Here is a 22227-nt window from a genome sequence, read left to right as displayed (position 1 = left end):
TTGTCGGGCAACACTGGGTGCTCGTGACGAAACGGACGCAACCGCATTCGCATCGACAGTTGGGTTCGCTCGTGGTGTGGTCCCTTCTCGTGGCGGTCGGCACGGCTGTCACCAAAGGCTTGTGCAAGCATGAGTAAAAGTACTGTTAACTATTATCTGTAATATAACACTAGTGCGGCCGGTATTGGGAAATGACCTCACATAGCAAGCTGTAATTATTGTGCGGACGAGGTACCAGGTTCACTCGCATAATTTGTGCACTTTTTTCAGTAATTTAGGGCTGCTAAAAGAGATGTGGAGATTTCGTGAAACACGTTATAAAAAAAAAAACTCTATAAAGGTCGTAACGCGCATATATGCCCTACATTATTGCGTGTACGTCGACCCCCCACTTGCACCCCTCACTGTCGACACAGCCTCCGTCCCCACGGGATGGCATGACGCCGCGTGCGCTGCTCTAAGCAATAAACGCGCAACGATACAATCACAGAGCCAGCAATCAGGAGCCAGAGGCGATAAACGACGCTAAAACGGCGTCCTCACGATGGACCCGGCTGACTAGCGGCAAACCGAATCGCTGTTGTTTAGGATTTCAGACACCTTGTCGTGGAAAACAGCCGCCAGCGCGAGTGGGCCGGGTCAGAGCCGTAATACACGGCTCTGGGCTGGGTAAACAGCGCGCAAATATAATTTTCTTTACCAGAGCTAATTTAACAAACGAATTACGAACACCTTATACGTGGAGCTGCCAGGGAATGGACACCGGGCTGTTGTGCTAGCACCTCGCACACAGTTGACATTGCTTTGGCTTGGCCTGGCCAGTTACGTGGTTACATCTTCACAGTGACGCGGCCGGTGTCCCCTCGCTACTCTCACCTTTCACAGCCGTGCACCGTAACATGCTTGTGCCAATCTTCCACAACCTGCCTTGCGTGCACCCGCGTGCACACTGGTGCATTTTTTTTCATATATGCTTGGGTAATAAATTCTGGGTGCAAATTTACCGAGGGTGCAAATTATGCGAGTACCTCCTTGTTGGTTTGGCTGTGGTAATATTCCGTATTTTCAAAATCCACCGGTTGGCGGGTATTGATTTTTTTTTCGGTCCTGACATAGTATATTCGAGATTCTGCTGCACTCTTTTGACAGTTTTGATGAACTGTCCCCATTATGTTGTTTTCTTTTTTTCTGAACTGAAATTAATAGCAGCTAATGTACTGCAACTACTGTTTGTAGTAGCTGCCACATGTCTATTTTTTTTATGAACTCTAGCAGACATCTTCAGAACAGTTGCAGTGCTTTTAATTAATTCTGGCCTGTGGGATCCGTGATCAATATTTATGCAGTTTTTGGACTAGTTGCAAACAAAATTGCTCTCGGTCGCATTTAAATGTCGCCAATCTGCGCCAAAACTGCTCTGAAATAGCCTACAAATTGCTCCAAACCTGCTCCAAAATGGGACCTTTGCTGCTCCAAAGCTGCTCCAAAATAAAACTTTTGCTGCTCCCATGCCTGCTCCAAAAAGCTGGAGCCTGCTTCCACCCCTGAGTGGATGCGGTCGCAGGCAGATACCCCAGCAACCCCTCCGTTTCAGGCTGTACACATTGGACGGTTTCTGAAAAACTCATTGCCTTGCCCAAGTTTTGCCGTGATGGCTCAGTGGTTATGGTGCTCGACTGCTGATCTGAAAGACGCTGATTCGATCCCGGCCGTGGCGGTGGAATGTCTGTGGAGGCGAAATTCTAGAAACCAGTGTACTGTGCGATGTCAGTGCACGTTAAAGAACCCCAGGTGGTCGAAATTTCCGGAGTCCTTCACTACGGCACCCCACATAGCCTGAGTCGCTTTGGGATTTTAAACCCCCATAAAGCAAAAGAAAGCCTTGCCCAAGTGAGTTGATTCCTTGTGAAAGAATTGTGGGGCCCCTTAATTGTTGCATTGCAGTGCAGGGCTGTGTAGTAGTTTTCACTACCTAAATAGCTTTGAAGTGCACTGATATCTCGCAGCACACGGGTGCCTTTTGCATTGCAATGAGACAAGCTCATTACAGTGTGTTCTCATGAGGAGCATCAAACACAGGAGAGGACACTGCAATCGGGCACGGTGTAAGAATATTGTAACGGGTAGAAATATATAGTATATTTACAAAAGGGGACTGCAGGTATATGCAGCAAGAGACAGCCAAAGAGCCCTACAAGAAGGGCCAGCGCCTGAAAACGCTTCGTCCTCCTCGCCCACCACCCACAAGCACCATACTTCATTACTGTCTTTGTCCAAGCTGATAGCCGTAACAATATATTTAGGTGTTGACACTGACTGCCCACCACGGTGGAGAGCATGGGCTGATAATGTTCACGCTGTAGTACATGCACCGAACGCAGTGGTGCAGAGGCACTGCGGCATGTGGGACAATCGGTTGCGGAACTGCAGGTGCAGCTAAGCGGTGTGCCTGGCTTTTGGTGTTGTTTCAAGCTATGTTTGTCTGTCTTGTGGAGAGTGCATCTCAGTGCATCAACATTAGGTTCTCTGCTTCTACATTGTGGTGGGCGCCATGTACAAACAAGTTCTGCTAAAACTAGGCTTTTGTGTTGCGGTTTGGTATGTACAAACAAGTTCTGCTAAAAGTAGGATTTTGTGTTGCGGTTTGGTATGTCCCACGGTGATTGATGCTCAAAAGCTCCCATGGTGGTGCATTCCTAATCTGTGGACGGTCGTGGGCTGTGTGCCTGGTGGCTGTGATGTGTTAGTTGTTGTGGCATACCAGCAAAGCCCGGCCGGGTCCAAAAGCCAACTCGCCGTGATTATAGATACAGTTACCGTATTTACTCGCATAATAAGCGCACTCACGTAATAGGCGCACCCCTAGTTTTTTATTTCCGCGCATGATAGGCGCACCCCGAACTTGGCACTGTGATCAATACTGTATTTACAAGATTGCAAGCCGATGCCTCGCCGCCCCCCACCCCCAATCTTTATTTTAACAAAGTTTTTGCTGAACTGACTACTGGTCCACACTAGTGCTGCTGCGGACCCGCAGCACGTACAACGACATCGTGTAGAACAGCCGCACACAGTTTTCAGGGATGCTCACTTTAAACATCTGTTTGGAAAGTTTCATCTCCAGCCGGAAACGTTCCCGACTTAGGCCCACGAAAACCTCGGCGCCTGGAGTCGCGTACGAAAATTTAGGCACGCCACAGACGCAACTGCCGCACTTCTCGGCCATGTCGAGTTTCCGACCTGCCGCAAGCTTGCCGTGCTCGAGAGCAAACTCCCAGCCGTGTAGCTGTTAAGGTGCTTGCCCGTCGAGCTAAAACAGCAACGCTCGGCGGCAAAGCCACAAACCACGATGAACTACGAGCTACCGCAGATCCCGGCACTTGATAGCAAAAAAAAAAAAACTGGAGCTGGTGATGCTGATGGCGATATGGATAGTGAACGCTCGCGGAGGAAAACATTGATGACGATGATAAGCTTGGCCTTGGGCGCCCTTCGTGGGCGGCGTCTGGAAGCTCCTTTGCGCGTGTGTGGCCTCCGCGATCAAGCGCCCGTTGCGCGCAGCCGGAGCTGATCGCGGAGGCCTCGACGCGTGCATTTCAAAGGCTATTCCCGCGTGGGTTGTGGAAGTTTTTTTTTTTAGATATTTTCTTCGGGAAAACGGGGTGCGGCCCGTACACAAGTGCGTTTATGCGGTATGTTCAATTTTGCGAGTCGAAAAATTTCCGGAAATTTTACCCCGCGTAATAGGCACACCCCGAACTTTGAGCCGGATTTTCTGGAAAAAAAGTGCGCCTATTATGCGAGTAAATACGGTAAACCTTGATTTAACAAATTCTATAAATTCTGCAGTTTACTTCGTAGTACTGAAATTTCGCTGCATCGAAATTCGTCTCCTAGCATGCTAAGAATCCTAGGGGCTTTACCCTGACCACACCGCCGACATGACGGCACACTCCGCCGCAACCGCTGCCACGACCTCGTGGTTGTCAGTGATGGCCTCGCAGTGGGCCCCATCTGTCTGCCTCCACCTCCACTTACTCTCCTTTCTTTCTCCATATCGGCAAGAAGAGCATCCTCCAATCAGCAACCTATGAAATGAAATGAGGCCCACTCCGTTCCTGGTGTCTTCTGCCAGATGGGAAGCACGTGACGGGCTTCACATCTGATGGGTGTGCCAATGATACTGACCTTTCCAGTCCTTCTTACCAAGCTTGCGCATCTGTAAACGTGATAAATGCAGTGCGCTGCCTTTGAGCACTGGCAGTACATCGCGTTCTGCGCCGATTTTGGCCGACGTAATGTGCAAGTGAAAGCCGGGCTGCGCCTGTATTGCGTATGCGCTCTGATGCATGGTTCGGCATGCGCTCTGCTGAACCACTCGTGCCCGCGATACACTTTTTTGTCAGATTCGTTTCCAGCCAGCAATGAAATTTCGTTGCATTAAAAGTGCACCGAAACCTACTTCGTTATATTAAAGCTGAAGATACATGGCATTCTATGGTCGAGAAGTTAGGAAATTAAAATACTTCTTTACATTGAAGCTCATTACATCAAGGTTTAACTGTAATGCGTGCTTTGTACCCAATTGCAGTTCTGACTAGCAGAATTGCGTTGACCGAATGTTAATTTTTTAAAGCTCCATCACCTGGACCTGTTAAATCTCGGCTGCGTTTCGATACAAGTGAACCGCCATAGGCGCCAGTGGGCTGTGTGATGTTAGCGCGCATTAAAGAACCTCAAGTGGCTGAAATCAAATCTGAAGCCCTCCACTATGGTGTCACTCATATGCATGTGTCGCTTCGAGAAGTTAAACTCAACAATTTACATTTTTGTTTGTTTGTCACCTGCATGAGTGTCTCTTGGAGTGGTGAATAAAAAGTCATTGCTGGCATGGCCACCAGCGTGAACATATGCTGTTGGCACGTGGTGACGGCAGTCCGGCAGATAGGAAGGCGGCATAAAGCTTCCAAATGAAACTGTTATTGGGCAATCTTGTGCTTGAAAACGGGAAACCACCTCGGTGGCATTAATAGTGGCAGGTGTGCTTGGAAATCGTCAAAGATCAGAATGATGGTCGCTCCTGGCCGTTCTCAATTAAAAAATGAATTTTGTAGATGATTCAGCCCACATTCCGCTGTTTTTTCAGACCTCTATGACTTCCGAATGGCTGACAGACGCACTTAAAATGTGATTTTATCAGCTTCTTGTTTTTTGCCAACATGTTTAGCCTTACGGAAGTTTTTATGGTGCAGTTCTAATTAATCTTGTAGCTGAATTCAGAAAGAGCAAAGCTGTGGAGCTATGCTATATTTTTTTGGCGGAGTCGAAAATTACAAATTTTGTGAACCATAATGTCACTTAACTATATTTCATAATTGCGGTGCTTGGACATAATTTAACATCTTTATGTAATGGTATATCTGAATAATAATATAAATAGCATAGCTCTCTATGGTTGGCCTTTGGCCACAGCTTCTTTTCAGTGAAAGCCAAAAAATGTTGACGGAAGGTGTCTTAATCGCCCTTAAGAAGTTATGTTGTTAGGCTTGAGTTATTTTTTGATACCATGGGAACTAATTGAGATATACTGAAACTAATCATGTTTTTGAAAACTAAGAAACACATATGCACACCCAATTTCATTACGATATCTTTTATAGCAAAAGCTTTTATTTCAAGACCCGTTTCTCCTCTTAAGGGTATGACACAATATTAGCTAATTAATGCTACCACCTCATACAGTTAAACCTGGACATAACGAACCTCTATATAGGAAATTCGTTGATATTACACAATTTCTCCATTTTCCCACGCCGCCCCCATTGAAGTGTGCATATTTGGGACCTCCATGTAAAAAAGCTGTTACAGCGGTTGACCTTGATTCAGTGCACTCGTTACGCCAGCTATCTGTCAGCTTGTGCTGAGTTACAAAATTTGGCAGAAATGTTTCATGGCAGGAAGTGGCTCGGCCACGGCGAGCATCTTTCTGTTCAAGCCACAGATAAAGCGCAGTGTGACGTGTCGAGCTGTGAGTGATATCAACACGGGGGCATGACTTCACGGCGCTCAGCTGCCATACGGAGCCTGTTGCGCGTCTGGAGAGCGGAGATTTTGAGCGCTGTAGTTTTGCGTTTTCGTAAATCTAGCGACTGACATTGGGTTCACTGATGATCCTCTACAATTCCCTAATTACAAACACATAATAACTAAAAAGCTAATTAAGAAGTTTTAGTTAAATGCTTTCTTAAATAGTACTTGGAACCTGTTTTGTAGCGCCCGCTACAACGCTTGATCACTTTGCACAAGAAAAGCAATTTTACCTCCAGAAGCCCCCCCTTTTTTTTAAATAGCTTAGTCTTCCGTGTGACACCCTGTATACTCCAATGAAGCATGGACGGACCAAGTCGTGGAGTTTGAACTAATGAAGCTCAAATTAACGAGCTTTCATTGTAGGGCTTCAGGTACATGGCATGCACCACTTCTGGGCATGTGCAGCGTCACTAGGATGTTGTCGCTTTGTAGGGAACCACTTCATGGTCCAGTTTACCTAGTTGTCGAAGTATCTTGTACAGCCCAAATAACCTGAGTTTTTTGATGATAGGTTGCTGTCCACACACAGGCTTCGTCACCTGGCTTGTATTCAGTGCCTCATTATCATAGGTTGTAGCATCAGGCGTTGGTGCACTGCTGGTCTCCAATGGGCAGCCTGATGAGCCTTTTGGCCTCTTCTGTGTGCTGTAGATAAGTCTTCGTCAGGACTTCCTTTCGGTTAAGTTTCAGTAGCATAATATCAAGGGTAGTACAGTGGCAGCTTGATAATTCACACCTCGTTGAGATAGTCTGTATTGGAGTGCTTGCGTCCAGACTTGTAAACAAAGTTGACATCAAACTCCAGGGAGTGAGGCGATCAAATGGGTCTTCAAGATTGGCAGTCCAGCACAGTGTGATTGGCAGTCCAGCACAGTGTGATGGTCACTCACTACTTGGAATGGCTCAAGTAGGAGCAAAATTTTTATGTAACGCAGATAAGAAATAAGTTGTTTTACCTTATGAATTGTACTGGGCACGTAATGTGGTGGCTCAAGATTTTTATGCTTGCTGGAATTAACAGCGCTTTCAGAACTAATTGCAAAAGCAGACACACTGGGAGTGGGTGTGCTCCAAGTGCTACTCCTAGGTGAAGTGCACCTACTCCTAGGTGTTGTGCCATCATGGTAATAGGTTGGCACCATTGGTGTAGGGCTATAAAGTTATAGAGCCTCTGTGTCACACTAGTAAACACGTCTAAACTATGGATTGACCCCCTGCACCACAGTTTGCACAGTGGCAATGTTGCCAGGAAAATGGGCATTACATAATCCATATCTCATGACCCCGAAGAGATAGAAGTCTCAAAATAGATAATGTGGATTGTTTAGTATGTGCATGGGAACAGTCCAGCCAGTATTACTGATGTGGTGCTGGTTGGGGTTTGGGTTATAGACTGGCATTATCATGTTGCAAAAGAAATAAACCTTTGGCTCAACAAGGATTGTGTACTTTTATGATGGATGAAGAAATCTCCCAGAAAACACTCATAACTTGTCTTTCGCTTGCCACATGGAAAAAAGCCAAGCTCTATTGGCATTTTCATCGGCAGCAGTTTATGTTAACATTATTGCTGATATAACATCGTAAATGATAAGTACTTGCTAACACTGGATGCTCTTGGTGCATTTTTTTTTTCTTGCTTAGGTGGTTTTGGTGAAGAAACCGAAAGGCAGGGAATGGCACCGTGGGCGTGTCAATAAGCTCTTTGACACCATGGATGGCTGCAAAGCGCAGTGAGTTCACAAACTTTTTTTTTTGTAGAAAAATATAAGGGGGGGGGGGGGGGGGGTTAACGTCCCAAAGCAACTCAGGCTATGAGGGACTCCATAGTGCAGGACTCCGGAAATTTCGACCACTTGGGGTTCTTTTTAACTTGCACTGAGATCACACAGTACAGGGGCCTGTAGAATTGCGCCTCCATCGAAATTCGACCACTGGTGCCGGGAGGTAGTATGATGGATAGACGGTGTGATTGAAAAACTGGTGTTATGTTCTTAGTGCTGCTTGAACTAGTAAGTGACAATATGGTTATGTGATGCAGGGGTGGAAGTGCTGTGCCAATTGCGCCATGCTGCATCAGTTTGATCTCCTGCGCCAAGCTGTGCCTAAACGGCAATTTACGCCCATTGCAAGTATACAGAGCCAAATTTAGCCGAGTGTTATTGTTGGCTGGGCAACACTCGGCGCTCGCTATGAAACGGACGCAACCGCATTGGCATCGGCAGTTGGGTTCGCTCTTGGAGGAAGGAAAAGCTCTGGAGATAAATGGCGCTAAAACGGCGTCCTCGTGATAGGCCCTGCTGACTAGCGGCAGACCGAACCGCAATGGTTCGGTTGTTTAGGATTCCGAACACCTTGTCCTGGAAAGCGACTGCCAGCGCGAGTGGGACGAGTAAACGGCGCGCGAATACAATTTTATTTACCGGAGCTAATTTAACAAACGAATTATGAACTTCTTACACGTGGAGCTGCCGGGGAATGGACACCGGGCGTATTACTACCCGTCGTGTGAGGTACCGTCGTACTCGTACCTCGCATGCAGTTGACGTTGCTTTGGCTTGGCCTGGCCAGTTACGGGGTTACATCTTCAAGCGGCGCAGCCGGCGTCCCCTCGCTGCTCGCACCTTTCACAGCCGTACACAGGAACGCGTTCGTGCTGATTTTCCACAGCCTGTCTTGCGTGCACCCGCGTGCACGCTGGTGCATTTTTTTTTTTTTTTTTCATATACGCTTGGATAATAAATTCTTAGGACGTCTTTACGCGAGGGCGCAAATTATGTGAGTATTTTCTTGTTGGTTTGGCTGTGGCAATTTTCCAAATTTTAAAATCCATCAGTTGGCTGGTATTAATTCTTTTTTTTCGGTCCTGACATAGTATATTCGAGATTCTGCTGCACTCTTTTGGCGGTTTTGACGAACTGTTGCCATTATGTTTTTTTTTTTTTAACTGATATTGATAACAGGTAATTTACTGCAACTGCTGTTTGTAGAAGCTGCCACATGTCTATTTTTTTTTTTATGAATTCTAGCAAATATCTTTAGAACAATTGCAGTCCTATTAAAGAGTTCTGGCCTGTGGGATCCGTGATCAATATTTATGCAGTTTTTGGACTAGCCGCCGCGGTGGCTCAGCGGTTATGGTGCTCGGCTGCTGACCCAAAAGACGCGGGTTCGATCCCGGCCGCGGCGGCTAGAATTTCTTTGGAGGAGAAATTCTAGAGGCCCGTGTACTGTGTGATGTCAGTGCACGTTAAAGAACCCCAGGTGGTCAAAATTTCCGGAGCCCTCCACTACGGCGTCTCTCATAGCCTTAGTCGCTTTGGGACGTTAAACCCCATAAACCAAACCAAACCAGTTTTTGGACTAGTTGCAAACAAAATTGCTCTCAGTCGCATTGAAATGTCGCCAGTCTGCTCCAAAAGTGCTCTGAAATGGCCTACAAATTGCTCCAAACCGGCTCCAAAATAACACTTTTGCTTCTCCAAAGCTGCTCCAAAATAAGGCTTCTGCTGCTCCCGTGCCTGCTCCAAAAAGCTGGAGCCTGCTTCCACCCATGAAACTTTTATGAGAAAAAATTCTTGCCAATGTAGAATTGTTTTGATTTCATTCTACTAGTTTCACTTTCTTGCCAACGTAGAACTGTTTTGATTTCATTCTACTAGTTCTTTCTGCATTGAGCTCATTTTGTACAGGCAGCTGTACCGTGTCTAATGTTTAAGCAGTTACTTAGAGGCTTTTCAGCTGCTAAATGAAGTGCAGTCTAATACCCCTGTCACACGGCCAGTTTCAATGGCCATTGAGTCGAGGACCTTCGAGATTTTCGATCGCCATCAAACTCGAGGGAGTTGTGGTCCTGCTACACGGCAAATCTCAATGGCCATTGAAATGGTTCTCGCATCTTGCGCCAAGTTCGACTGGCGCACCAATCGATCCGAGTGGTCTCGCGCAAATAACAAAAATATTGCTATAAAATTTGACTAAATGTTGAAATACACTTTTTTGCAGTCATAAGGCGCATTCACACTTGTCCAAAAATCCGGCGAGCGAAGCGGAATCGCTTGCCGCAAAAACTAGGACCTGTTCTCGTCTGTTGACGCCCGGTTGAGGTGAAACTGCCGTGCCGCTGCTGTTTCTCGCTTTTGCACATCACGTCGCCGCTTGCGGCGTACACAGATACAGTGAGAGAAGGATATAAATTTATGCTGTCTACGTACCAGCGTATGCATGCTTACGTACGCTAAACGCAGACGCATTCCCACTTTTAGTTCAGCATATGCTTGCACAGACGCAAAAATAAACTCAGCCTATAGTGGCGCCATCTGGTTGCCAGGACGGGAACGATTACTTTCAACAAACAGTTTCCCCTCTTAAGCCTAGCAGCGGCAGAATCATCACTCTAAATAAAAATAAAGCAAATTTATCACTTACACGTTTTCCTATAGGCAAGGTGAGACGAAGCGAAAGACCAGTGCCCCATTTATGACCAGTGAACGGACTGAAAAAGGCAGCAACAACGAGAATTCAGTCCGAAGCGAGGGGTCCGGCTTTGAACGGGCGCCGTCATGTTTGTCGCAGTGCGGCGGAAATCGGTCTGGGCCGATCGGCTTCTGCGATGGAAAGCATAAAAATAATGCGCCTTAAACCGCACCGATACATTTTTTAAATTATTGTGCACACTAATAATTTACTGCTTGTATTATAGTTTGAGAGAATAATGTTTGTTCATGCTTATGTATCGTGCACGAAAGTGCACGTTGGTGCTGTTCGAAGCAATGCTAGCAACCTCTGGCAACGTTCGAAGGCCCTCGAAATCACTATAGAGTTACGGGCTGCTCCATTGACTCGATAGACTATTGACTCGATGGCTATTCAAACTGGCCGTGTAGCAGCGCTCGATCACCTTTGAGTCGATAGACTTATCGGTTCGAGGGCCTTCGAAATGCCCGTGTGACAGGGGTATAAAATAGCATAGGAGACACGTACCATGTGAATATACGACAACTTGACTGTCAAAAATTGTTGTTGATTGCTGTTGAGGCACATGAAGATGTCTATCTGCATTGTGCGTTTTGGAGCTGTTGCTTGTGTTCTGAAGCTTCAGAAATGCATTCATGTCTATAAGGCGGAGAATACTTGCAGTGCATTGGAGCTTAATGTAATTTCACCAAATTAGTGCAGTTAGTGAAATCAGATACAGAAATAATTTGTTTTTATGCCCTGCTTTTGCCACAGGGTTACCTTGGTTGACTATGGGGAAACACTCCTGGTTGGCCCGAAACAGTATGTAGCATTTCTTCAATTTTAACTTTAAAAGCATCTTGGAAGTGCACCAGTGTGCTTCAGCTGATATCTTTTTAGCATTATGTGAAGTTGAGGGGGAAGAGAGTTTAACAAAAAATTTTATTGATGAAGTCACGGTTATGAAATCTCCATAAAATGAATTTTTGCATGCTGATTCCAAGTATGCAATTACTTTTATGTAAAACAAGTCCTTGTGCAGTTATGTAATATGCTGTGTAACTTTTGCATAGAGATTATAAAGAAATTTTGGTCAAGGGGACTTGCTAAAACACGTGCTATTGGTTTCTCTTGACATCAAGGAATGCAATAAGGGTGATATTCATCATCCTGCCTATCGTAGTTGAGTTATACTTGATGGAAGCCAACAGTCACCGAAACCCAGAGAGCAAAGGGGATTTTTTTTATATTAGTGGTGTTCATGTATGTCATAACGAGTGCCCCTTTTCCCTTCCCTTGTCTGTTCATTAGGTATAGAGTTTTGAAGTTGTCACTTCAGAAACAGGAACACAAATTTTCTTCCCTCTTCCGAAGTGGCAACTTCAAAACCGTATAACTCAACTTCTGTGATAGGCAGGATGATAATTTTACCTTACTGCATTCCCTGATGTCAAGAGAAACTAATGGCATGCATTTTAACAAGTTGAAAGGTCTCTGCAAAAGTGACGTAACACATTACATACGTGCAAAAGGACTTGTTTTACTGAAATTAAATTGCATACGTAATCGGCATATTTGGAATTGGAAATGCAAGTTGCCGGCATATTTCATAATTGTCAATTCATGAATAAAATTTGTTTCTAAGACCCTCTTCCCCCCTTTGCCTTTTTTTGGAACTGCTGTTTAGAATGCAATTGTTTTTCTGTCGTTTCTTGCAGCCTGAATTCTGGTGAGGTTTTCTGCAAAATTTGATCCGTGTGACTATGTCTCTTACTTTTGCTTTCCCATGTAAATGCAGTATCTTGATGTTCACTCGTTGTCAGTAGAATAAAACAGATTTTTCTAATTATCCACATTTTACAAGTTCAAGTATGTTCTGTTCAGTATTCTTCTTATGCGTGTCATTTGGAGAGCATTATGTGCCAATTTTTAATAACTTTGTTGTGTGCTCTTGCACTGCAACTGAGTCCAGTGGGTAGCAAAAAAACTGAAGTTCTTGCCAAAGCCTTTAGGCTATGTACTTTTTACCATTTGTTTTTCATTGTTTCAGTCCAACTTCCTGTTAAAAACTCATAACTCTACCCTGTACTTCCTGACAGGTTGCGCAAGATCTACGATCAAAGGCTCCTTGAAGTGCCTTTTCAGTGTGTTACATTTTCTCTGCCAGAGCTACAACCTCTCCGATGGACAATTGACCAGGAAACCATTGTGACGAAGTAGTAAGAGCATTTATTGGTGACAAAAACACAATATTGAAACGTTGATAGAACTTGTTTAATGGTGGCAACACCACTTCCGTAACTTGCAGTTGCCTTCAATTTGTTAGGCTGAAGGCATTACAGTTGAGCATTACAAATTGCACTTACAAATTACACCACACTGGTGTAATTTGAGTGGTTAGTACAGCGATCCCCGATATATCAAACCCAAATATATCTAATTATTGTCTGTGTCAAACACTCGAAGCATTTTCATAGTCATTCAGTGTAGAAGTACGAGACTGTTGTATGCGTATATAGACCTACCGTTTGGTTGAAATTCAATATGTTGTATGACGTGCTACCCCTCTGCAATTGTTGTTTTAATGCCACTCATGTGATGACCTTTGCACGGGGAGCCACCTTTCTATACAGCCCCGGTGTGATGGAAGTGCAGTGGCATTGGCTGCACGGCCCAGGACAGAGAAGTTACGATAAATGGAGGACTTGTGTAAGCATGGAACGTGATTAATACCTCTGTCACATGGCCAGTTTCAATGGCCATCGAGTCGAGAGCCTTCGAGATTCTCGATCGCTATCGAACTCTAAGGAGTTGTGTCGTTGCTACACGGCAAATCTCGATGTTAATCGTTCCCTGGGGACTCTCCCCTCATCCTACGTCCATGGGCTGCGGCCATTGACCCGCAGGTCCTCCACACAGGGGCTTAAAAAGCCAAGCTGCGCTCGTCCGTAGTCACACCGTGAAGAAGGGGCCGAGCCGGTCCCGAAACGTCGTGTTTTTCCTGTATTTTACTTGGTTGGCGTCACTTACCTTCTCCTAACTTTAAATTTCCCAACCAGACAGACTTCTGTCGAATGCTTTCTTTTGAGACAAATAGTTTACTGCTTGCATTAAAGTTTGAGTGAATAATGTTCATTCATGCTTTTCTACCATGAACTTATGCACGAGAACGCGTTGGCACTGCTCGAAGGAGAGTTAGCAACCTTAGTCAACCCTCAAAGGCCCTTGAAATCTCTATAGAGTTGTGCATTGCTGCATTGACTGGATAGACTATGATTCGATGCCCTTTGAAATTGCCCGTGTAGCAGCGCTCAATAGCCTTTGAGTTGATAGACTATCGGTTCAAGGGCATTCGAAACACCCGTGTTACGGGGTATAAAGCTGGGCTGGGCTGACACGCATCGTGCCATTTGGTATTGTGCTAACTAAAATGCAACCACATGCCTCAGTTGCTCAGTTGGAAGTAGATTCATGACAGTTGCTCTTTTTAACAGCCAGTATCTAGTAATGGTAACTGAACGAAATATGGCCTTTGTTAGGCCTTTACCATATAAACGTGTGTAAGGGCTGCACTTTTTTTTTTCTTGGATTCAAGGACCAATTTCGGGGTGTGCCCATACACGCGATGTGCGAAAAATTATTTTTTTTTACGTAAAAACTCCAATCAAGTGATCAGCGGCATTCATTCTGCGTTCAGTGGTCACTTGCGGAGTCTTCAGACTCCGAGCTGGTGCTGTGCTCTGGTGCACGCTCATCCCACAAGAAGTTGCGCAGCATGCCCGCTGTCAACACACAGCCATTGTTCCGTACTTACATCATAGCAGAGCAGCTCTTCCAGTTTGGGAAACGTTCACGGCTTGCCTTGGAAAGCGCGCATTCTGCAGCTTGTGTTCCTCAATGCATCCTTTTGGTTGCACCATCGTCAGCCGCACTTCTCAGCCACGTCGAATTTCCTGCCTGCCGTACGCTTGCCATGTACGAGAACAAGCTCCCAGCTGTGTAGTTATTAAGGTGCTTACCCACTGTGCTAAAACGCTTGGAGGCAGCACACGAAAGCCACAACTACGGTGAACTCGCACACTACGACAACTCCAGTGCCTTTGACGACCACAAAAAATCTGGAGCTGGTGATACTGTTGCCAATATGGGCCATACTGAGCCATGGCCTCAGGCGCTATCCGTGAGTGGCACCTGAAAGCTCCTGTGCGCTTGCGTGGCCTCTGCGATTAAGCGCATCGTTGCTTGCAGCCGGAGCTGATTGCGGAAGCCATGGGACGTGCATTTAGAAAGCTATTCCCGCGTGGGCCGTGGAAAGTTTGGGTGCAGCCTTTACACAGATCTTTTTTTTTTTAATATTTCCTTTGGGAAAACAGGATCTCGTCCTTGCACGCGTTTATAAGGTAATTTTAGTTTAAAACAATATAATGTACACTTTTTTTCTTTATCTAGAATTTCCAGGTACTGAAGGTGTTACACCAAGGAAATTTTTTAGAAAATTCGACAGGGCGTCTTTTTTTTTTTTTAAATCTCCATCATAGTTCGCCGTTCTTCGAATTCCAGATGATTTCACTGACCAGTTAAAAGTAATCTGCTTGTTCAAGAAGTACTTGTCTGGCCATAGTAAAAAGAACCGATTATTATTGAGAAAAATTGCAGCCTCAGGATCTTATTCCTTGTGCTATTATTGTCCTAAAAACTGCCCTTATTGGAACGCCTTACTTTTTCAGTAATGTTTGGTATGTTTTTTTTTTGCTGCAAAATTATAGCAGCCAAAAATATTTTTGCATTGCTTCCAACAGGAAAGTTCGCATGCAAATACTAAAAAACTGTTTTGGTTCCTCAGAATTTTATTTTACTTTCTGCAGGGATCCAAACTAGCGATATTGCGAAATCGCAAAAACGACATTTTCTGCTTAGTGTGATATACACTTTTTTGCCAAAAAAAAAAAAATGCAGAATTTTTTGTAAAACTAAGTACGATTCCCTTGTGTCAACACTTCATTCAAAACAAAAAAATGGTAAGGGTATCTCGATTACCGTTCTTATCTGAACACCCCCAGTATGCTGCCTTCTATACATAGACCCCATCTGGCTCCCTTCACTGGCAAAAAACTAAATTAAAAATTGACTCCAAATATGAGGCTCATACCCCCTCTCATCCCACCCCACATTACGTAGTTGCTTGCGGGATGGTGCATGAGCAGCTTAAAGCAGTAAACACGCGACAATGCAGTCGTGAAGCCAGCAGTGGGAGGCACAGGAGATAACGAGTGATAAAATGGTACACATAGCACAGTGCACTTTTCGTGGCCTTTCAAGTTGCAGTATTAACAGCTGTGCCAGTAGAGAAAGCAGTCGTGCGAGGATGTGACGTGACGGGAAGTGGAGATAGATCTTGAATGGGTTCGCGAAAAAAGGGGTGTGGCCTTCCTTGGCATCATCATAATCAAAAATCTGCTGGTGCGCTTTGCAAAATATCTTCGCAGCATGTTGCGAAGATTCTAAAGTATCAAATAAAAGCATTCTCATCATTTACAAATCAAGTGAGCTGCATAAAATACAACGTGAACAGGAAAACGAAACACGTGCGAAAACATTCTGCTGAAATCCCATCATTCCACACCATTGTCCAACTCACCACTGCTGCTCTAAAAAAAAAAAAAAAAGTAAGACTGCATCAGATCAGACTGAAGTGCTTGGTGTAGCCTTTCGCCTTTGAGGTATGCACAGTGAAGCAGATGCCTTGATTGCAGACTGGTGGACTATGTCCGTTCAAAGTTTTCATTTGTCACGTCACCTCCTCTCGTTAGAAAACGAAAAAATATAATTGAAACCAAAGAATTCGTGTTTTTAGAAACATACTAGATGGCATAGCTTGTTCAGGAACACCGGATTAATTTTTTTAGCAGGTTCATGGCGACCTATGGCATGGTAGCAAAAGAGTTCAGCAGATATTGTGCTGATTAGAAACCTCTTTAATCTGGGAAGATTAAAGAGGTATAGGGAAGAGTATGTCTTTGTGGCATGATTGTGTCACCTGATTCTCCATGCTAGCAAAGTTTGCTTTAAAGGAAAGTGCTAATGGAAACTGCTTGATCTAATTGCAAACACTAAACTACAGTTTAGTGTTCTAGCAAATTATGCAATCTAAGCCATTTACAGGCCTGCACAACATAGGTAGTGATATACAATGTTCATGATGTGTAACCTTCCTAGCCTTAGGTGAATCGGAATAAATGAATGGAAATGAAACTGCTTGGCTTGCTTATCAGACAGGCCTCTGCCATAGCATTTGGTATCAGGTGGTGGCACCATACAGTTTTTACCCTCCTTCGTACTGTGAAGCTTCCCTCTCAAAATTTCCTTCCCTCTCAACATTTTAAGAAATGGTGAAAATCCAGAGTTAAACTGTGCAAGAAGGGTGACTAGCTGTAGCAGAAAAAATATTCACCTACACTCAGTATGGATTTATGCGGCAGAGTATGCGTTAGCATTAGTGTTTACCTGGATGGAGCAGCTGCTGCTGCTGGTGGGTTCAGACCTTGCAAGAGGGTGACGTGCTCCAGTACATTAATCACCATGTGACACGCCCTCCCTGTTTCACATGCCAAAGCCAGACACTTTTTGCGATAATGGGCGTTCTAGCTAATGCTCTCAAAGCTGAAGTACCTTCGAACAAAAACACCCTCTCTGTTGTGCTCAGTCCTATTCATAAAGTGTAGTGCATCCTTTTCAGGAGACGCAGTGTCACATCTACCAGAACCATGGTGTTTGAACTCTGGCGTCACCATTGGCTGCAGCCAGGTTTTCTTTGCCAATTGAAGGTATACAGTCGACGACCGATGTTTCGGACTCTGTAGGGACCGCGGAAACGACCGAAAAATCAGGCAGTCCGGAAAATCAAATTTCACCAAAAAAATCACGAACTTATTACCAGTATGCCAGAGGAAGCAGCCAGTTGTATTGCACACATTCTAAAGCTCCTTATGACTATATTTCGCTGCACAACATGTGCACGGATGATGGGCGGCAACTGCTTTCACGAGCTCGGCATGGCTGTGCTGCCCTCGGCATGTCGCCGATGAACGAACGGTTTGGAACACGCCACTGCAGGAACTGCGCTGCACCCGCAGTACGATGGGCCCGGAACAAGAATGCGAAGATGGCGAAACAATAAGAACCGAGAAATGGTCGAAGCAAGCTCTCTGTCTGTGTTGGCCTTCGACATTAGGCCTAGAGACTAGAGCCAAAATCGGCATCGTATCCGGTGATATGCACTCTGTGGTGGCTTGCATATAATGAGGTGTCTTGCCTCTCACAGGAACGCCAGTTGTTTACGGTTTTACAATAGAATAGTCGAGTTGCAGTGCATTTTGCCACGGGTACGCTGACCTTGCTCTGAAATGTACCACCGTTTCCTTCCGTGTTCACCGTCTCAGTGAGGCCGTACACCTCCCATGCGCTTCGCTGGGACGTATTCGGGGCGAAAGACTTGGCACAGCTGAGTTCCGTGAACTCAGACTACGGTTCAAGTTCGTGCGGCAGAAGACATTCAAGAACAGCACGAATTCGAAACCACGCCGGCATAATTTGCCACAGACTTGTGTAGAATTTCAGCATCGCAAGTTAAAAGGCTCCCTTTAAGCTTGAATTTCGTTTTGTTTGATCAAGTTTTCGATCTCTCCTGCAGTTTGAATTAATGAGGTTGCACTGTCACATTATATGGTGGCTTGGGAATTGGCGGCGAGTGCGAACGAGGTCCGAAAAATCGAGTGGTCAGTTGCGGTGCGTCCAAAATTTCAGGCGCTCTTATGCATTGGCTCTATGGGCCATGTCGCGATGCTGAGAAAAAGACCGAATAATCAAGCATGTCCGAAAAATCAGGCGAATAATCAAGCAGGTCCGAATTTTCGGTCGTCGACTGTATAAATTCCTACGAACACAGAGTTAATCTGTTACTATCATTGTAGTGAAAGATGTACAAGCGTGTACCAGTATTTTTATACTTACCTCTGCTAGTACTGTTGCTTTAATCTGAGATACATTTTGTGGCATGTTGAAGTGTGTAAAAAAAAAAAATGTAGTGCCATGTAAAGGTGGCTCGACCGAACATGGTATGAGAAAATAGGTCATACCGTTAGTCTCATGAATGCATGAGTCTTATAGTCTATCACACGAAAACAGCACAAACTTCACAAAGGACGCAAAAAGGGGAGACGAGACACAGGCGCTGACTAACAACTGAAATTTTATTGCTCTGACACATCAGTAAATATGCACAAGGCATCAAAAACAACAAGAAGGATAAGACATGAAACAGACAATCGCAGCAGGCTTGCGTAAGCCTAAAGACCGCGGTGTCAGCACCCCATCCTTAGCCCTTCTGGATAAGGAATTTCATTTCCTTGCGACAGCTCGGCATTCATGATTCCCTGCTCGTTTCCTGCTGCGATTGTCTGTTTCATGTCTTATTCTTCTTGTTGTTTTTGATGCCTTGTGTATATTTACCGTTGTCAGAGCAATAAAATTTCAGTTGTTAGTCAGCGCCTGTGTCTCGTCTCCCCTTTCTGCGTCCTTTGTGAAGTTTGCGCTGTTTTCGTGTGATGGAAAACCAACTAGCTCGTGATGTGTTTATAGTCTAGCCTGAGAAAGCATGAGAATTATGGCCCACCTTGTCTCCTGTGAGCCTGATCAGATGTTCCCTTAAAGGCCGGAAGGCATTACATAAGGGGGTGGTCTGAGCAACAGTGCAGCAACAAAAGGTGCATTTCTATGGGCACAGAACGTGTTTGTTGGATGTCTGCATTGTTTTTTGCCATTGATGGACCACCAATTTCTGCAGCTATTTCATTAAGGAAGCTTACTTGAATGAAGGGTTTCAAGAAAGTTCTTGAATATCTGTTGTACAAAAATCTTTCATCGTAGTTAGGCTTAACATTTTTTTTCATATAGAGCTTTCTCTGGAAGCAATTTGCGTTATTGAAATATATTTTCATTATCTTCAGAATCCCAAGAGATTTCTAAATGTCTAAGATATTTAATCAATTTTGGAGTGTTATTTCCATGTAAATGCCGCTTTTATTCTTGTCTTTACTTTCACTTGACGTTTACTGCTTGTGTGTTTACTGGCTTCACAATTGGATGCATTATCAGTGTTTTGTTGGTTTGAAGATAGTTTGTATACATGGCAGGGATTAATTGTAGTGGTGTTTTATTTGTTGTTCAAAGCATTACAAGCCAGCCCTGGGATACTGCTGCTGTTGAATATGTGAAGTTGGCCGTGAGAAGTAAGTTTCTTCGTGATCAGTGTGGCATTTCACGACTGTGTGTGCATGCTTGCATGTGTGTGTGTGTGTGTGCTTTCCTGCATATGTGTGAGAGAGAAAGAACAGTCTGATAGTAGAATCTCAATGATACAAACATAGCTGATACAAACATCGGGATGGCACATATTCGTAAAATTCTCGGCCTGTGTGCATTGTGTACATGTGCAGAGTTTCGGTTGTTCGATACGCTCTCCCACGACACTACAGATGATATGAACTCTCGAACCGCGACCGCACCCTTGAGCACTAAGTGCTGCCTGCACATACAAAACTTCGCCCAACTCCGCAGTGTGTTGTCGCTTGTGCACGCAGGGAGTGGTGAACAGCAGCACTCAGCGGCCTGCACATCGCCGACTACGCAATTGCCAGTCGCGCTGTATGTGCCACAAGTAAGCTGTGTCCGCGCTGCTGTAAATAAAACCAGTCAGCCATGAACAGGTTGCATGAATGTATCTACCATGCTTCTACATACAGGTTTTGTTTGTTGAATGGTACGAAATTTCTGGTACGAATTTTTTCACAACTCTAAGGTTCGTATAGTGATGCTGTGGTAGTTGCTTTGTTTGGGGAGGCCTGGCAAGTTTCAGTGATATGGCAAGTAATGTCAAATTATTGATATGCTCCTTGCATTTCCTTTTTTTTCTAGGCGAGGTTTTCAGCTTATGGCCTTGTGTCGTGTTCGCACATGGTTGGGGCATGTTTGTTATAGACCAACACTGATTTGAGTTGTAAGCAAGATGCGGTGGCGCTGCTGTCGTGGGGTGTGGCTAACAACTTTCTGTATGGCCAATTTGAGCGTATGTAAACAAGACTTTTCAAAATAATTTTTCATTTCTGGCCGCTCGAAGCAGATAACTTTAAAACGTTATTATAAAAATGTGTGTTGCAATGCCAGACTTGCCTCCCACGACATCCAGGCATTCAATCAACTGGGCATTTCTCCGGATTGGGCATGCTTTTCGTGTAGTCAGACATGCTGGCACATGTCTTACATTTGCCCACAGATACAGTTAACCTTGTTAATTCAACACCCCCATTAAATCAGGAATCCTTGTAATTCGGACTGAGGATAACAGTACTGACCAACACCCATGTCAGTGTATGGTGTCAGACACTTGTTGATGAGACGTAGCTGGGCTCACACCAGTTAATTTGGGCGTGCTCCTGACGGGGTATTGTGCGATGGTATGACTGGTACACAAGTGATCGTTTAAACATCCCTTCTCAAGTCTGAAATGCATGGTGCAGTTCTGCCCACACACCTCTGACGTGGCCACAGCGGCAGGCATGACGACACTCGGAGGGCACTGTTACTGGAAATAGTGCAGCCACGTAGTTTTGGTGCCGCTTTTTTAAGTTTGCTCCAGATGGCACGCCTGTGCGCCAGCCAGCCAGCCAGCTGAGTACAGTTTTGAACCCTTTGGGACGCTGATTGGCATGTCGCTGGTCCGCAGATTTTCTAGCCAGAAGGGTGTCTTGCTGTTCAAGTGCCGACGCTTTTCCCTCGCTTCCGTCTCTTTGATTCTTTTGTTGTTCCTTTGTGCCGAAACTGTACACTTGTCATGCGCTGTTCACAGTTTGTGTGGTGGAGTATTCACACCCGACACCACTGCTTGTGAGGAGCTTCCATAGCTACTGCATTGATTGCACTGTGAAAGAGGCCGTGCAGGCCTTTGGAAGTCCGAAACAGTTCTGTGTTGACATTCCCGACAGTGCGCATGCAGTAAAGCATCTGATGGAGCTGCAAAGATGATCTTTGCTGTGTATTTTTGGTTCTTAAAGCAGGTGACCGCCACCCCGGTTTTTACTAAATTTACCGTATTTACTCTCGTAATGAACCCTCTTTTCTTTTTTCTTTTTCTGAAAAAAAATTTGGGGCAAGGGTTCGTTATCGTTTTGGCAGATTTTTCTGTAAGAGTTGAAATTTCATACCGTAGTCTAGCTGTCTATCCATCAACAAAAGCGCACGGTTGACAGGTAGCGTCCCCCCATCACTCGAGTTCATGTGTCGCTGGTGTTTTGCATTGTTTGCCTCAAGAGGAGTTGCTGTATCATAGCGTGATGTGACAATTCTGTGATAGTCGACTGCAGCGACTAGTGACAGCGATGTAAAACGAACATGCTTAACACTGGCCCAGATGATCAGGTAAGCAATTTTTGCACGAGGTTATAAAAAAAAAGTAAATTTTCAACAACAAAATTGGGCGGTGGATTCATTATGCGAGAAAATGCGGTATTATGTAACGAACAGTTTTTGGGGGCAGTTCATTAATTCAGACCTTTGGGTAATTCAGGCATTTTTCCCAGCCCCTTTAAGTGCAAGTAACGTGTCAGGGGTAGAAGTGCTGCGCCA

At 44.9% G+C, this 22227-nt stretch overlaps 1 protein-coding gene across 3 annotated transcripts in view; it reads left to right on the top strand.

Moving 5' to 3' along the window:
- The window catches only part of LOC149351019 (putative ATP-dependent RNA helicase TDRD12), a 162724-nt gene that overhangs the window by 18796 nt on the left and 121701 nt on the right, over positions 1-22227 (top strand). The window contains exons 4-7 of one of the 3 annotated variants that reach the window (XM_089580208.1): positions 7735-7823; positions 11323-11370; positions 12648-12767; positions 19777-19835. In XM_089580208.1, coding sequence (XP_089436334.1) covers positions 7735-7823; positions 11323-11370; positions 12648-12767; positions 19777-19835 — 316 coding nt within the window. Of the gene's footprint in view, positions 1-7734; positions 7824-11322; positions 11371-12647; positions 12768-12822; positions 13258-19776; positions 19836-22227 lie in introns of those variants that run through there. The other 2 variants (XM_089580209.1, XM_089580210.1) reach the window with 2 other exon arrangements.

Source organism: Amblyomma mixtum, chromosome 3 (assembly GCF_055824585.1).
Source record: "Amblyomma mixtum isolate Tamu chromosome 3, ASM5582458v1, whole genome shotgun sequence".
Classification (NCBI taxonomy): Eukaryota; Metazoa; Arthropoda; class Arachnida; order Ixodida; family Ixodidae; genus Amblyomma; species Amblyomma mixtum.
This window is presented reverse-complemented; position numbering and strand designations above follow the sequence as displayed.